This window comes from Syngnathus floridae, chromosome 1, assembly GCF_059516105.1.
Source record: "Syngnathus floridae isolate MCC-2025c chromosome 1, RoL_Sflo_1.0, whole genome shotgun sequence".
In the NCBI taxonomy this organism is placed as follows: Eukaryota; Metazoa; Chordata; class Actinopteri; order Syngnathiformes; family Syngnathidae; genus Syngnathus; species Syngnathus floridae.
Window position 1 is genome coordinate 7655520 of NC_142413.1, and position 17918 is coordinate 7673437.

The 17918-nt window shown below is 42.4% G+C and overlaps 1 protein-coding gene across 2 annotated transcripts; it reads left to right on the top strand.

The window, feature by feature from the left end:
• The first annotated feature begins 298 nt into the window (after positions 1-298).
• mcf2a (MCF.2 cell line derived transforming sequence a) lies at positions 299-17830 on the top strand. Of its 2 annotated transcripts, XM_088385820.1 has the most exons (30): positions 299-856; positions 3407-3475; positions 3559-3673; positions 4445-4535; positions 6730-6849; positions 7066-7182; positions 7484-7633; positions 8162-8283; positions 8370-8484; positions 8568-8687; positions 8756-8947; positions 9332-9523; positions 9598-9769; positions 10170-10246; positions 10324-10409; positions 10940-11006; positions 11080-11195; positions 11369-11438; positions 11517-11609; positions 11698-11790; positions 12143-12268; positions 12342-12563; positions 13520-13612; positions 13685-13763; positions 13935-13998; positions 15257-15357; positions 15429-15535; positions 15870-15982; positions 16151-16254; positions 16518-17830. In XM_088385820.1, exons 1-30 carry the CDS (start codon positions 748-750, stop codon positions 16556-16558), a joined length of 3336 nt encoding a protein of 1111 aa, XP_088241946.1. In that variant the 5' UTR covers positions 299-747; the 3' UTR covers positions 16559-17830. The 2 variants fall into 2 exon arrangements, with proteins under 2 accessions (XP_088241946.1, XP_088242034.1); XM_088385908.1 differs by lacking the exons at positions 299-856; positions 3407-3475; positions 3559-3673; positions 4445-4535 and adding an exon at positions 5245-5419.
• The last annotated feature ends 88 nt before the right edge of the window (positions 17831-17918 follow it).

Below are 17918 nucleotides of genomic sequence, written 5' to 3' on the forward strand. Positions count from 1 at the left end.
TTAAATTCTATTCAAAGATTTGCTTCTTGATAAACATTAAAAGGTAATTGCTGAAAACTACCTAATGGCGGCCTAGTCATAGTTTGAACTCCATACAGGAAGTGTGTCTATCGCAGTCGCAGCCCACTGCGATTTGAGCTAAGAAAAGACTCAAGTGTGGGTCGCGGTGCTCACAATGAAACGGTTGTTCCCTTTGTATGTAATTGTGCAGTGGCTGGCTAAGGGTGTGTTGGGACTTTCATGCTCTCTCACAAAAGCGCTCTCTTCCACAGCTGCTTCGTGTCGGTGACTACAAGAACACTCGCAGCCAAACAATCCTGCCCACTGTGATGCTTTCAGAGCCCAAAGCCGAAGCCATAAAACACCGGAGCATGAATTACAGCGAAGAGTTGGCTTGTTGTCAGGACTTTATAGTGCAAAGCTGACGCACTCAAGCTCCAAAAGAGAGAGAGAGAGAGAGAGAGAGAGAGAGAGAGGGAAGCTGGAGGAGGGGCAGTAGCCCGGCAGGCAGCTGTGGTCAGACGGAAGGAATCATGTTTGTTGTGAGTGACAAAACAGCTGACTGAATGTTTGCTTGACTGAATGTTTGCTTTCATGCAGTTCAAGGTCAGCAAGTTCCAGCAGCTTGAATGAAGCCCAGCGGGGGGATGCTCGCTTACACGCGTCAGCCGTGTATGTAGAACAAGGACCAGGATGTGAGAAGCTTTGGATTACTCCAGCCGTCTGCCGTGCGGCCACTTGGGGGGAATGGGCCCGGCCTCCATGCAAGAGGAGTCCATGACAGAGTCCGAGGAAGAGATGGAGAGCTACGGCTGCCTCCTCCAGGCCCGATCCCAGCTGGAGAGCACACTGCAGCGTGAGTACAGGCAACACGAACTACATGGGATGCAGGGATTTTTCAAAAGTCTATACACCCTTGTTCAAATTCCAGGTTTTGCTATATTTAAAAATGACGAGATAAATCATTTAATTATTTTTTTCCCCCACTGTTAATGTGAGCTGGGAAACTGAATTTGAAAAAAAAGAAAGAAAATGAGAGGATGTGGGGGGAGGGGGAGAAAATGTAATTGCACAAGTGTGCACACCCTCATAGCTGAGTATGTGGCTGTGTCAACAATCAACCAATCACATAACACCATTCACGTTCCACTTCCCTGTCATTCGAGGGATTCGGTTACCCGTTTGAATCGGTCACAGATGGTTTCCTAATTTTTGTTGCTAATAATTTGCCTCGCAGACTCTTATTCAGTCGCCACAACAATTTGGAAAATGTGCCTTTATAAACATAATAATGCTCCGTTTGCACTTAAATGCATATTTATCTAACACACAATGTTTGTAGTGACTACTGCTAGTACTGAAATAAATCAGTCAGTTCACAGTTGAGCAAGTACTGTAAACACTGAAAATGTTTAGAGAATGTGAGCCATATATTTGAAAACTGTCACTCAGTGGACGTGTTAAATGAATCTGCTCTGTCCTAATACGGCACAAACTTTGGTACTTTCCATTTGGATAGTCACCAAAGGCCGTACTGAACCCTCAAGTTTGAGTTTCACGGAGACTGTCACCTCCCCCCGAGGATAATAGGATTACCTTGGCAAGCTTATCTCATTGTTTAATTAATGGACCTTGGCATTTTATGTTAGTGTGTGTGTGAACTGAGACCACACAGGGGGAATAAAAAGCTTTTTATTTTTTTTCAATATATACAATAAACATGCTAGTGAGGTTAATCTTACAAGTGATCATTGATTGAGGGTTCAGTTTTGTAACCTGGGATTGGTGTTTGGATAGTCTGTTATAGCTAAATGAGAACCTTCCATCAAACAAACAATGCAACCCCAAGCTTGCGTAATCAAGAATAACAAAATATAGAAAATAAAAATAAATCACGATTATTTGTACACAAGAGGCAATGTTGATGGGTTAATTTTTAGTGGTGTTGTCATAACTTATAAGAATTTTATTTGTTTAATTTTAGGTATTTTGGGACAGCATATCACTTTACACAATTTAATAATGCCTAAATTGTCTACTCTTATCTTTAAAAAAAAAAGCACCTACCAAAAAACATCCTTCACAGTTTCTATACTAAAATGTTGTGCAAGTCTGTGAAATTGTTCGTTGACACAACACTGGTGTGTAAACTCGGGAGAAAAAATGTGGAATTAAAAACATGTGGATTAAAAGCATTCGCGTTTGGGAGTCAGACACAAGTATGATGCTCAAATCTGAGGTCAAAGAATAACGTTTGTTGTCTTATTTGTATTGGGTTACATCTTTACGAGATTTGTTCTGTATCAGACTGACCACACGTAGCATAAAAAACAGAGTGCTGCAGTGGTTTTGTTTGAATTTGGTCAACACGGATAAATGCCACCATGTCAGATTACATTGCAAGACTTCTGTGATTTGCGGGGATTTGTGCAGGGTGACAACTAAACCTTGTTTTCTCCAACATTCCTCCAATGGGGATTATTTGGTTCCCACTTCTGCAAAACCTGGAAAGATTGCGACAAAGCTCAGAGGAACGCCGGCTGGCACACTTAGCGGGTGCATGATTGTTTATCGGGGTCACACTGTTTAGCTGAGTTCACAAATAGAAAGATTTCACACGTTTATTTCCCTCTTTGAATGTATCCACTTTATTGTCTTTGATGGAAATATACTGTAAAGCCATCTTCAATCCTTTCTCATGTTCCTGAAGTGCAGCGCAGAGTGTAAATGTCAACTTATCCCAGGTAACTTCATCCTGGCCCGGGTTCAGACGCTCTCAGTTACACACGCGCATCAAATATTCAGAAGTTAGCGGCCGAGTTCATTACAAATAAAGGCTCAACTCTCATGCAGTGTTGTTGTGCCCTAAGGAATATTTAATTTATTTTATCATTTTATTTTTATTTCATTTAAATTGTAAATCAAACCAAATAAGTTCTTGTTTGAATGGCCAAATCATATTTTGAAGGAAAATAGCTTAAAATTAATGGAATGGAATAGAAATGGACATGCATGTACATTTTATGACCATTACTATTAATGAAACAAGTATTTTTGTATTTGTGTTGGATTCCAATTGCTTTTTTTTGCATTGACTTTGTTCGTTTTCATCTTTCCTCTCCTTTCTTTAGTTGTTAATAGTGTAAATCATGAATTCTTTTCTACCTCAAACTAAATTAAAAATGTGCTTTTATAGTTTCTTGCAGGTTTATGTTGGTATTTATTTAATTATACAAAGCATTTTGTTTCCTTAAATGTGATATCAATAGTGGAAATTGTCAAGACACCGCACAAGCACTTGGAGAATTTGGATTAGAATGAATATAAAACAGAATCCAATGGTGTAAAACTCCTCCTAACTTATATAAAGAAATTGCTTGTTTGAGACTTTTCCATTCTTTTGCAGAGGTGACGGTTCCAGTGAGCATGAAGGAGGTCGGCGGCTACATCGAGAAACAGGTCGCATACCTGTCAGGTGAGTTCTTATCCCACTCAGAAATGCTAATGTGAAGCGGCACCACGGAGAAGTCCATTTATTGTATACGTGTCCCCTCCCAGGTGGCCGCGGAGAAGACTCCAGTGTCATCATCACGCTCCCGGAAAGCTCCGCCTTCAGGGACATACCGGAAGAGGCCTTGGCTAAAGTCTTCACGTACCTCACGCTCATCCCTCGGTGCGTGCTTACGTCTTGCTCTCACAAATTGCTCAGACAAAACATGGAAAACATATAACAATGTGTCGCCCTGATGTAGACATGTTTACCTCCTTCTCATCCCTTTCCAAGTTTGAAGTATTGCGCTCAATCAGGACACTTCACCTCTCTCATTCAAATTATTACCACAACTTTTCAGTTACTGAAAGTTTATTGTATCTTCTGCCTTCTCGTGGAAGATTTTTTGTTTTGCCCGCCTGTCACTATACATAGCCAGGATAGAGAGATAGATAAACGACTATGTTCGATTATAAATATGCATTCAGTGTTCTCACCCAATAATTAAAATTGTTCATTACAATGATACTAAACTTAGGAATTAGCATTTTTGTGTGCGTGCCATATGTCTCTCTTGAAGCCTGAATTCGCTGCAGTGCACCAAACGTGTTCAGTTGACAGTCTGAGCACAGCCTCAGCATGGCCTCACCGGACAGGCGCTGTGTTCGATGTTCTGCTGATGTCAGCACTTGCAGCAGTCGGGAATTCTCACTTGGCTCTGCAGTCTCTTGACAAATCGACAGCAGCATGTTGTCAAACGTTTTGGGTTGCGAAAGCCCCTACAATTTTTTTTTTTTTTTACCCCCCCATGAACAACTATCATGTGAACCCTTAAATGTTGTGAGGATTTCTATTCATGATCTGTTTAAAATAGAGACACGTTTGATTGAATTAAATTCTGTTTGCCATATGAAAATCACCCCCCCTGACAACCCCCCTCCCTCCCCCACACAGAACGAGGCAACCAGGAGTAAAGTTCATCATCATTTTAGACCGGAGATTGGACACATGGGCTTCGATCAAGACTGCATTGGCCAGAATAGCAGTGAGTTTATTTCCATGGTGATTACATTTTTCCATATCTGTCCTGAACGACTGCTTAGTCATGGAGTTGTTCATTTGAATAATTCCTTTTTGTCAACTTATAACTATTAATTGGACAGACTGAGGTTTGATAGGAGACAGAGAGAAGGGAGCAAAAACAAAGAACTGCAAAATGGTAAGGCATGGTTGGCTCGAGATCTGGCGTAAAGACCGACAAATAGGACAGGACGTGGCAGACGCCATACAGGATAAGACACCCAGAACAGGTCACCAGCCAGTCGCAGGGCACACAAACAGCCATTCACACTCACAATAACTCCTACGACCGATTTTGGAGTTCTCAATCGGCCTACCATGCCTGACTTTGGAATGTGGGAGGGACTATACAAAGCAATCTAACGTTATTAATACATACAGCTTCGGGACAAGGCTGGACGTGAGAAGCAGAAAACACGTCAGATTTGGACTGGGTCAGACCGGCGAGAGCAATATGTAATGAGTTGCAAACAACACAGGACAAACCAGATGACTAGACATTCCATATTGTTTTGAGAAACAGTTTGCAGTGGCGTACAATTGCTCCGCTGCGTCACACTGAGACTGTTTCTAGCATTTCGGGACAGCCTGGCACCGATAGAAATGTAAAACAACCCCCCCAAAAAAGAAGGTGGGATGACGCGGGCTCTGCAGAGAGGATGAAGATGATGATGATGAGGCAGATACCGAGTGTTCGCCTGCATCCTTCCTTCCTCCTCCGGAGTGAGGCTGCTGCTGATGCTTTCCTCGTGGAGCTGTAAAATAATACAAGCCGGATAGATGTCCCGCTATCACAACATGGCTGAGACATGTTGCCGGAGAGGACTCGCAAAGATTCGGACCAGCCCGGTAACAATGATTTTTTTCCCCCCCTTGCTGCAGGAGTTTGGGTGAAGTTTGAGGGCGGGAATGCGGCAATGAGTGGAGAGCTGTGTGTGTGTGTGAGGGGAGGGCACTTCTGCTTAGTCATGCAAGAGGCTCCGAGTGGAAGGAAAGGGAGATCTATCTGGGAAGAGTGTGTCATGCATGTTTGCAACCTTCCATTCACACATGCATGCTTGACGTCACTCGGTCACTTCAGGACAAATCAATGTCAGCATTACGACCGGTCCGAACGCGTCATGCTGCTGCTGCTGGAAAATAGATCAAGTATGGCTTGACATTTAAAATCAATGCTGCACTTTATTAAAACGTACTGAAATACCATAATTAAAAATGTAATAAGTGCAGTAGTTTGTCCATCATTTGAATTCAATAGGCTGCTCTTTCTGGTGAGCACCATGGCCACTAGGGGGCAGTGTACAACTTAGTGAAATACTACGTTGACAATGAAACATATTGTCGCATATGATAAACATATGCATGTGAGTATTCTTATATGATCTCTCTTTATGTATTGTGTTAAAATATTATGAAAGGTTCATCATTGATTAAATGTATAATTATAATTAAAGCAAATTGAATTGTGTAAAGCTATTGTACTTTTGACAAAGACAAAGTTAATGCGGTTTTGGATAGGTGACTTTGGAAATTCTTGTCGATAGCTGGCTGCACATGCATCTCTTGGATTGACTGAGTAAAATCATTTTTCTATGCAGTAATTAATTTATTGCTGGGTGGGTGGTGATTGGAGGTCAGTGTCCACTGCCCTTGCAAACAAACTGCAGAAGTGTAACACAAGACAAGCGTAAAAGTACCGAATCAAGTCGACTCGTTTGACTGCTTGACGTAAGGTGCTTAATAACTCGTGGGGCATGCCTGAATGATTAACCAGAGGAGAACCCAAGATCTAAGACTTTAAAAATGCAAAAAGCAACTATTTGCAAGCTGTCTGCAGAGTATGTGCTCATTAATCGAATGCGCTTAAGAACTTTAGGATAAAATGTAACATGAAGCCAATATGTAGAACCATTTGAGGATCTATGCAATTATCTACTGATGTCATTAGTTTTATTGGCATCTAATAAGTCATGTCCACTCTGAGAGGTTGTTTTTCCTCAGGTGTGGTTGTTTCTCGTATATCTATCACAGAGAGGGCCAGAGAAGCCTGATTTATTCTACAGGTCATATTTATCACGGTTTATGTAGTAAACTGGTGGCGTTTGCAAACTGTTCCTCAACATGAATTACAGGGCATTTTTCTCTTGTATTCTTTGCAGGCCTCCTTTCCGGGGAACCTCCACCTGGTCCTGGTGCTCCGACCCACCAGTTTCTTCCACCGCACCGTCACTGACATCGGCTTTCGCTTCACCCAGGAGGACTTCATGCTGAAGATGCCTGTAAGGCAACCTCCGCTGTACTATTTTAGAATGAGAATATTATTATTGCAAGGGTGTGAAAGCATCATAGGTAGGAAATTGACTCCACTTGCTTTGCAATTGAACAAACAGGAAAACCTCAATTCACATGTTTTGATTGTGCCCCATTGAGTTTGTCACCCCTGGGTATCTTGTCTTCAACATGATCTATATACTGGATTGGATGTGACCATTCAGGTGGTGATGCTGAGCTCCGTCACAGACCTGCTGAAGTACATCAATGAAAACCAACTGACGTCAGAGTTCGGAGGCACCCTGGACTACTGTCACAGCGACTGGATTGTTTTAAGAACGGTATTGTATATGGATGCTTAACAAAACAGAAGCCACATCAGATATATTTATATTTTACAACATAGCAGTAGTGTGTGATGCATTTCGGACCTGGGCCTTCAGAGGGGACTTTAGTGACCTAATCCAGTTCTTAACACGATAATGTACAATACATTATTTTACTTTGTGTGGCATCAAAGAAGAGACAGAAGGCTGTTGAAAGTAAATATTTACAATTTAATGCAAGTTGTAAATGTAGGTATGAGTAAAGAGCTTTCCACTGTACATTGTTTACTTTCTAGCCACTCTATTTCTGTTGCAGGCCATTGAAAGTTTTGCCGTCACAGTGAAAGACGTTGCGCACATGCTGCAGGCCTTTGGCACTGAACTGGCCGAGACCGCCATGCCTAGTGAGGGTGATGCCATTCAGAGTCTCCTGGACTCTCACAATGAAAAATACAGAAAGCTTAAGGTGCCTTTTACTGATATTGTTACAGCATAGAAGCAATAAATCCAAATTTGCAAGCCGAGACTCAGCAGAACTGACATCATCAAGCTAACTGATCGGACACTGCCTATGTTCTCTTGTGTTTTGCATGTTTGATTTGTGCTCTTACACACATTAACAGAAACGTTTCTTTTTATCAAATAGCGACGTTTGCTCTCGAGTAGTTGGCATAGCAGCTAATGCAGCTAGCATATACTGCTGAGCAAAAAAACATTAATACTGATTTGCAACTATAGTTTCATTCAAATCATGAAATTGAATTAGTATTCATTTTAAGTTTTACTTTTTTAATTGTAAAAGTCTTATTCAAAAATGTTTTTTTGAACTATGTGTTTCTCAAGTGCTAACAAGGTTGCACCAAACCCTGCAAACTATGATAAGGCAATAAAATACCTCATTAACAACTATCTCATTGCTATAAGTTTATTATCCTGAAAGAAAAAATATCGTAAAGTCTTGATGGATGATGTTAACTTCTGTCATCTGTGACAGGAGGCCATTCGATCTTTGTCAAAAGAGGGTCAACATCTGTTGTCAAGCCTGGAGACCACCACCACTAGGGACAACAATGACCCTCACTGGGATGTCCAGCTGGACTGGGAGACGGTTCAACGGTACAGACATTGATGAGATGCTTCAACGCATAACTTGTAAGTAACAGCATTTGTTCTTTATTTCATTTTTTGGTTTTTGTTTCCAGGCTCCTGACTCAACTCCGAGACATGGAATTGGCCTTTGATGGCTACTTTGAGAAGCACCGTCTGAAACTGCATCAGTACCTGCAGCTGCTCACGTATGAGCAAAGCTTTCAAGAGGTAAACATACAGTATTCAATAAAAATCTCAGAGTTTCCAACCCTTCATTTATCCCTCGTGACTTTGTGTTGATGACGTTTCAGATGGAGTCGTGCCTGTCTGGCGTGACGTCTCAGCAGAGCCAGCTGTCCACGACGGTAGACACGCTGGCTCAAGCCGAGCAGGCTCTCAAAGAGCTGGAGACTTTGGAAACACTTGCTCAGGTTTGTCACAGGTGTCCGAAATGCTCCCGCGCCGTTGATGAAAGCAAAGCTCGCTTTTGGATGGACAGGAAGCCGTATCACGCTCCCAGATCGTCATCCTTCGTGGCCACCAGCTGTCGGCGGGGCACCACTATGCCACGGCTCTAATCATGCAACGCTGCAACGAGCTGCGGCATCACTGTGATAGCCTCAATGCTGCTTTGGGGAACAAACGCTGTCATCTCCTGCAAGCGCAGCAGCTCCTACTGTCTCTGGACCAGGTAGTTCCATGAATGCCAAGTCACAGAGCACAAATACTTTTATTTTTCTGACTACTATTTGAAAACAGAAATCTATACGTTCTTCTCTGTAGTTTGTCCAGCTTGTTTTCTCTGAATAGAATGTTTCACTCTTTATTGTTACTCCATTCACAACATTAGAAATGCTGTGACTAATGTTAGCAAAGCTAAGGAACACATTTTACCTATGTCAAGGGGCTGACTACGTTCACATTTTTCCATCTCTGCTTCCAGTTATTATTAGCTAGTTTAGCTTTTTTTCTTTTACTTGTTTCACGTGAGCGAACTTGTCAATATTTTATTTTGATTGCATAGGAAAAGTGGGAAATTAATGTCTGCAATGTTCCCCCCCCCCACCACCACCAGGCCCAGTCCTGGTGTGACGATGGAGCCTATATGCTGGCCAATCAACTCGTGGAGAAGTTCCACTCCAAGGAGGGAGCACAGACTGCTTTGAAGGCCATCGAGAGCTTGCTGGAGGGTTCGCCCTCCATAATGACATCTGGACCTGAAGTTCTAGCTTTGGAGTATGAGGCTGTCATCACTCCTCAGCTGCAGGTACAGCACATTTGGATTTTTTGCAAAGTGCCACACCATCAAGAATCTTTATCATCTTTATTTTCATCTGTCAGGAGAAGATAAGTAAAACGTTTGAGAAGCACGCAGCGGTGCAACTGATGATCCAGAACCGACGGACCGATCTGAGGAAGCTGGCTGACAAACACGTCCGACCGGTCCAGCTGGTGGCCCCCCGTGCTGAGAACCCACCTCGCTCAAAATCGCCAATTTTCTCCCCCAAGCACGGTACAATCTAAGCCTGTGTTAAGACATGGAAAAACAAAAGTACATGGCTGCTCTATGCACCCAATTAATCTTTTACCTCAAGACATACAGTATTCATTTGTCCTTCATGTGCATATATGGTAATAATAAGGCTTTTTTTTTTTTATTCTAGATGATGTTATATACGATACAGTATACGCTAGGGCCCGGCTGATACAGATTTTTGTGTTTTATGCAAATACAGATTATCGATGCCAGATGATTAATTTGAATTTGTTTTAAATGCATTAAATAACTGCCCCCTCCATTCCAATTGAAATTATTATTAGCACAAACTGATGTGATTGCACATGAGCCAACAAATGTGCACACTAGCACTGCTGTATTTCAGCAAGCTGACAATCGGTTCTGCTTTTTGCAGCTGACGGTTTGAAATTCACATTTGATCTCCCTCTTCCTGGAAAGAGGGCATCTAGAAAAGGCCCCAATGCTCGCAAGGTAAGACATTTTTGCATTTTCTTATTTTTTATGGGGGGGGGGCAAGTTAACATGAATTGAAAGCTGTGTTTTTCCAGATCGAGGTCATTCATGACTACCAGGAGAGCCGCAGTTGTGTGTCGTACGGCGTGGAAGGAGAGGACAGCCCGGATGTCCTCAAGCGGTGAGGAAGACACGCCCATCTCACCATCTGTCGGTCCGTTGGTGTTCAACTCACTGATTCGATATAAAACAACGGTGGGCAAAGTATGTTCTTGGCCCACTTAGTATTTGCAGTACGAGTGAGTTGACAAACATCTACAAGCCTCATCTTGGTGTAGGAGGAACTATGTTGAAGTGAGTTTAGAGGGTGCAGTTGGACAAAAGCTGTGCTTTGCTGCCATATTAAAAGCATGTTGGTACTGCTGAACTAAGTTGAGGTGGTTTAGACATGCGTACATAGTACTTTGCCACCATCTTGTGCCATCCCTAAGCATTTCTAAAGTCTTTTAGGGGGAGTATAAATACCTTTGAGATTTGTTTATATATAAGATTAATATATAACAAATACAATCATCTTTAATATATTTCTTAAAACAAAATTTGTCAAATTTACATATACATTAACTGTAATGACAACCTTGTGACTCTTCCTTAGTCTAACTCGTGTGTTTTTTTATTTTTTGTATGTTTTGTTGTTTGCATTTGTCACAGTCACGTGATGAGAGAGCTCATTGAGACAGAGAGGATCTATGTGGAGGAGCTGCTGTCGGTCCTTCTCGTGAGAACAAACTTCCGCATCCTCGCCGCACGCAATGAGGTCGTCAGGCCCGGTGACTGTGATGCCGTTGCAGGGCTATGAGGTAGAGATGGACAACCCACTTCTGGCTGACCTCCTGCCGCCCGTCCTGCACGCCAAGAGAGGAGTCCTCTTTGGAAACATGCCCGACATCTACAACTTTCACAGCAGGCAGGTCCTCCACGGCTGCGGCATCATAAAATAAACCAAACATACTACATTGCTTGCGTTATTATAGATTATTGTCGTTAGACATTTAATGGTAGAGTGTCCCAGTATTTTTGTTAATTGTAATACCTCAAATCATGTGTATTTGCTTGTACCTTTTATTTTGGGCAACCTAGCATGTTTCTCCAGGACCTTGAGGGATGCCTGGACACTCCCGAAGGTGTGGGACTTTGCTTTCTTGCCAGGGTGAGAAGCAAATTATTGACCAAAATGGCTCCATGATTGTATGCAAATCCACAAAATAATGAGGATTTGTGTCAGCAGAAGGAGAACTTCCAAATGTACGAATGCTACTGTCAGAACAAACCACGTTCTGATGCTCTGTGGCGGCAGTTCTCGGATTGTGCCTTCTTTCAGGTCATTTGTGCACGTGATAATCTACATGCACATATAATACAATCATAATTTGTCTGTTTAATTTACAAAATGTATTTTTTTCATTCAGGAGTGTCAGAAGAAGCTGGGCCACAAATTGGGCCTGGATTCATACCTGCTAAAACCAGTTCAACGCCTCACCAAGTATCAACTGCTGCTTAAGGTATGTCAATACAGCAATTATTCCAATAAACAGTAAATCAGAAGGCCCATTTAATTGCATATTGTGTACTTTTTTTGTTACACTTGTACTACACTCCAAAATAAAAATGCTCCCTTACTTTGATATCACGTCAATTTTTTTTTTTTTCTTGCAACAAGACCCAGTCAAGATCAAGATGAAAAAAAAAATAAAGAATCACAAATTGTGAATATGCGGGGAATAGTATTTTTATATTCCAGCCAGTAAAAAGCATATTGCCCATAATATTCACCACACCTGCAACCCTGGTGAGGGTAAGCACTCTAGGAAATTAATGTTTCCTTTAAATGTTGATCTGTGTGTATGCTCCCAGGAGCTCCTGAAACATAGCACCGACTCCAAGGGATCATCTGAACTACAGGGAGCGCTAACAGCCATGCTGGACCTGCTCAAATCTGTCAACGACTCCATGCATCAGATTTCTATCACAGGATATGAGGTGAGGCCTGTATTTAATTTTTTTTTAACTGCCTGTTTATATAGAACTGCTCATCTTTCTCGCGCTATTTCAGGGGGACATTTGCGAGCTGGGCCGCGTGTTGATGCAGGGCTCTTTCAGTGTGTGGATCAGCCACAAGAAAGGGTCCACGCGCATGAAGGAGCTGGCCCGCTTCAAGCCCATGCAGCGCCATCTGTTCCTCTACGAGAGCGTGCTGCTCTTTTGCAAGAAGAGGGAGGAGCATGGGGAAGGTTGCGACAAAACGCCCTCGTACGGCTTCAAGCATTGCATCAAGGTTGGCCTTTCAATTCCAGCTGTCCAGCCGTTTTATAGTAGATTGGCAAACCTAAAATGTCGCCAAAGCCATTCCTGAATAAGGAAAGTAGAAGGCTCAAGGAGTCAAGGAAGTTCACGTGTTGTAGCTGTGCTTCAGCTTCACCACTAAACTGATATGGTTCAATCAGTTGTTAGGCATTTAGTTTTAAGGATAATGTTGGAAGGAGAATCAAGGGTTTTGGCATCATTGTTTGTGTTATATTCATCCATTCCATTCTTTACACTTGGATAGACGATTTTAAAATTAAAAAAAATAAAAATTAATAATTCAATTTTAAAAGAGTACAGGCTTCTTTTTCAGAATAATTAGCACATTTCCTAAATAAAGATGTATTTTTGAAATGTACTCAAATTATTTTACCCTCATTAAACTGACTTTCATTTACAACTTCAACTTGAAAAAAAAATGGCTTTATTCGTGTAAAATGTCGATTTTGTTCTTCCAACCTAATACAAGATTAAGACTTAACAAATGTATGACATTCTCATAGCAATGCTTCCTCTAAAAAATGCAAATTTATGTCAACATTACTACGTTTTTCCTAAAACATAGCCCACTTTTGATTCTAATTGCATTTCATTGACGTTAGGATTATGAGGGGGGGTCCTTGGGAAAATTCCTGACCAAAACAACCAAAAATCACCATGATAATTTTTTTTAATCAAATACATCTCTAAAACTTTCAATCAAAACTGAGAAAAATGATCACAGCATAATTTCCCATCTCTTTTACTGCCTCTCATAAGATTGCCAATGTGTTTTTGATAAATCCTGTCCATATTTATAGAACAAACTCAGAAGATCTGCTGATGGGCTACCAAATGTGTTGACAATATCTGGTTGACATTTTCACCTATGATATTTCTGAAGTGTTTTGTTTAGATGTCGTACATATGATTTGTGTCTGTATGCAGATGACTGCTGTGGGGATCACAGAGAACGTTAAAGGAGATCCTAGGAAGTTTGAGATCTGGTACAGTGGCAGGGAGGAGGTGTACGTGGTTCAGGTAAGGAGTCGGTAGAAATAGTGATTGGCCACGATTGGTCGCAGTGGAATGCACGTGTTGTTCTTTTTTTAGGCCCCCAGCGTGGCAGTGAAGATGTCTTGGCTCAGCGAGCTGCGTCGCATCTTAACCAATCAGCAGAAGTTACTGCGAGGTCAGTGGTGGACTTGCATGCCAATAGTCATAGGTAATAGGAAGACAAAAAATAAAATGTACAGTACTTTATAAAAGTATCTTTAGACGTGCTTGAAACTCGAAGATTAAGACTGGTGACCTACCACTGGTAAATAGTCAACTGATACCAAACTGTATGTTCTCCTTGCAGATGAGATTCATCAAAATGGACAACCAGTAGAGCACATGCATCTTTCTCCACCACCATGTGAGAGGTCAGTGCCCCCCCTTTATTTTTTTTCCTGGCCTTCTCACAATGTTTGTAAACTTTGTGTATTTTCGCAAAACAATGGCTAGCTTGTTAGCTAAGGTTAGATTAGCGTTGTAGTGACCTAAAAAAAAAAAATCAATAAACGAGCTTCTCAATCAGTGATCACGTTAACTGTTTAAATTATGTCCATCAAGTAACATCGTTTTTCTTTTTTTTTCAACTTACTAATGGGGTTTACTAACGGTGCCGTCTGACTTTTTTTTGCCACTCACAAGTACGAGTGACATCATAATGAAAAGGTCTATTGCGATTCAGATCTTATCCATACCAACACACATGGTCAGCTGGTGTTACAAGATTCAGCTTGGGTCAACATGACGTCACCAAAATCCAATTTTCCGTGGGCACGGCAGCTGTCCAACTGTGTGTGGTTGCCCCTGACCCCATACACCCACCCCCTCACTGCAGGGCCTTGCGGCCGTCCAGAGGGGTTCCGAGGGGCTGTCTGCCGGGGCTGCGATTGGTCTCCGCAACGTCCAACGTGTTTATGTGCCTTCGCTCCCGAAGCCCCCGTCCCCGAAGCCCCCGGCAACGGCCCCATCTTCGCCCCCAGTTCCACTGACCTGCCATAAAAACTCAGTGGTAAACTCAGCCCACGTGTTTGCATAGTGGCTCTTGGCTTTGCATAACGTGAATTGTGGGATGTGTTCACTGAGCCATTCTGGGTGAAAACAACATTAGGTACAACCACTGCAATCCATCCAGCCATTTTCTTTGCAACTTGTGGTCTCAAGTAAGCCGGATCCTATCCCAGCTGACGTCGAGCAAAATGGCGTACAGTCTTCAGAAAATGAAGCTCTGTCATCATTCTGCAGGTGTACCTAATGTTGTGTCCTCTGAATGTTGTCCACCTGAACAGTTCTGAGGCTAGCCCCTTTCATTCTCCTTATTTTGTCATGACGACTTTTGAAAAGGCGGCTGTTATCTGCTTTCCGAAATAACAGTATAAAGGTTTTTATTTATTTTCCCGCAACTCGGGATCTTGTCACAAGCTTCTCTCATGCTAGCTAAACACACAAATGCAGTCCATCCTCTTGAGAAGCAAGCACACGGCTGCTCCATTTCCCATCATGCCGTCTGGCTGTCTGAATGCTCATACATGCGCAGGCAGCAGCACGGAGGTCATTCCATGAGGGCCATCTTGACTCTTAAGCTTGTCTCCAGCAAATCACTCTGTGTCGTTTGTGTGTCATTGCTACCAGTAAGCAAGAGAGAGCGTCGCTCAGTTCGGAGGACACCGAGTCGGGGAAGAGCAGCCCGGACGCCCAGCGGCGCGCCCCCAAATACCAGCTCAACCGCAGGAGTGCGTACATTATTATTATTTTTTTTTAACCTTCCACCACTTTTCAACACTTACACAGAAAGTTTTTCCAGGTTGGCCGGGAGCTCATCATCACTCGGTAACCATCTGTGAGGGTCTGGATGACACGAGTGGCGGCCGGCATACTTTCCACCAGCCTGACACGCAAATGGTGAAACTGGTGAGACGCTTTACAAGCAGTCCTCTTTAAGAAAATATTTCTAGAACCTTTAAAAATGCGTTCACCTAAAATGACCTTTTGGTGTTTCGGGTGACGTAAATAGCCAGACAACACAAACAATTCCGAAGTGAAGTAGACTTCGAGATTAAAGGCGAAATGTAATCATTCATTTGCGTTATACAGTAGTAAACAGCAAAAGATGATGGCAACAGATTTCCAAATCAGTCCAATTATGTGAAATCCTGCACTACATTCCGGTCTCTCGTAACATATATTGGTTGGCGATCACTATTTTAGTGCATTCTCACTAATGGAATCGCTATTTGCGTGTCAGTCTCGAGGCAGATATCGGGCCTTGGCGGACTGCCTACAAAATGGAGCGGACAGCGTCCTCATCAAATGCGGCGATGTCATCCAGCTGATGTGTGAAGACAACAAAGGCCGCTGGTGAGTATGCGTTTTACAAGTGGATTTGAAAACATGTCAGGAGTGTTTAGGAAAGGGTTTTAGTGGTGTTTATTAACAACAAAAAACAATCTGTGTGTGAGAAGCAATGCTAAATTATGTCCAACACGATGTATTTGTCATTCTTTTCCTCCTCATTTCTCCGGTCAGGCTGGTGAAGAATTTGAGTCGCCACCAAGATGGCTTTATTGCTTCTGCCAGCCTGCAAGTGACCATAAGAGGGAGCAGTCGAGCAGGCTCTTCCAGACTCAGGGGTAAAAGGAGTTTCCATTTGCGTAGAGGTGGCAAAAATACTCACTGTTTTTACTTAAGTTGAAGTACAGTTTTAAAAAAAAAAGACACCGGGAAAAGTCAAGAAAAACATACACTCTCTGAAAACAGCAAAAGATGATGGCAACAGATTTCCAAATCAGTCCACTTATGTGAAATCCTGCACTACATTCCGGTCTCTAAAATCCACCACTGGATTTGAGTTTCCAAATGTCTAGAATTCTGTTCTGCTTTGTTTTCCATACAGAAACAGGCAACGTCAGGACAAGAAAGCTCAGTTCTCCATAGTGAGCAACGCACGTGATCAGACCAAAGAAGGACATCCTGTCCTGATTTTGTGGCACTTTAAGGCGTTGGAATTCTTCACACCCTCACAGGTTAGGATTGACAATCCGTTCTGGTGTCGCCCCCCACACACATAAAAACGTCATATATGACCAGCACAAAAGCTGTGGAAGCCTTGCGTCCTTTCCCAAGACTCCACAGTGCAGATGTGAGCGGGAATGCCTCACTTTTTGGCAACCATTCTTTACCGGTCACGAGTGTTTGCTTTGACTGAAGAAACACTCGATCCAAAACTGGGTTCGATTTCCTTCAGAATATATGGATGTTTGACTGTGAACATCATCCTAGAAAAAATGGCTTGAAGAAAATCATGGACCTGCACACAATCAGAATGCCTTGATATTATTGCAGTACTCCCTGGAGACACTAGGGGACATTCTGCACTTTCCCAGTATCTGAGAACTGCTGATTTTTTTGTTTTTGTTTTTTTTATATAGACACCCGGTTGACATCATACCCAGTTTCTAAGGGAATTTCTAGCCATTTGTAACGAGCCTTCTGTACTATTCCTCAAGTGCCAAAATAGTGTTTTCACTCGTTTTATTTTCCTTCTCAACTTGGGGCGCTTATGTCTTCGTGAGCAAATTGTTTTAAGAGGACAATCTTCACAACAAGGAAGGAAAATGGCCTATATGTGTGTGTGTGTGTGTATTTGCCTTTCTGAATTCTTTCTGTGTGAATGTGTGGGGCGGGGGGTATGTGCACCACCTACCTTCAGCACATTGCTCATTCAATACAGTGAACCCCCATTTATCATCGAGGAAGTGTTTTATATTTGTTGTGGCCTAACATGGTACTACACTCAACTTTAAATTTGGACTTGCCTGTATAAAGTAAAACCCCATTTAAAAGAAAAAGATTAGTTAAAAATCTGTTGCCAAGATACGGAAGATGAACAGCAGGGTTCACTATAAACATGACGGGCACAAATGCAAGCTGTGTGTGCTGCCTTCTTGCTTCCTGTTGCTAGCCCCCCCCTCAAAGCTTCCATCACACAAACCTGTTGTGTTTAATGTGAGATAGACTGATGATACACCATCATGTGTTGTTCAACGCTTCATTAAACATTGACGCCACACTTGTATAAATTGAGCCAATCCGAGTGAGGGCCCCTGTTGGGGAGCGGCTTTTGATATTGAAATCTATCTTGAAAGCAGCCTGGTCACATGACATTGTTTGTTCAAATATTTATTTTGTCTTTGCAAGCCCCCCCCCCCCCCCCCCCCCCCCCCCCCCCCCCCCCCCCCACTACCAAATGAAATCACATCTCCGTTCATTCCCAAGCGATTGCTTGAATGCTTAC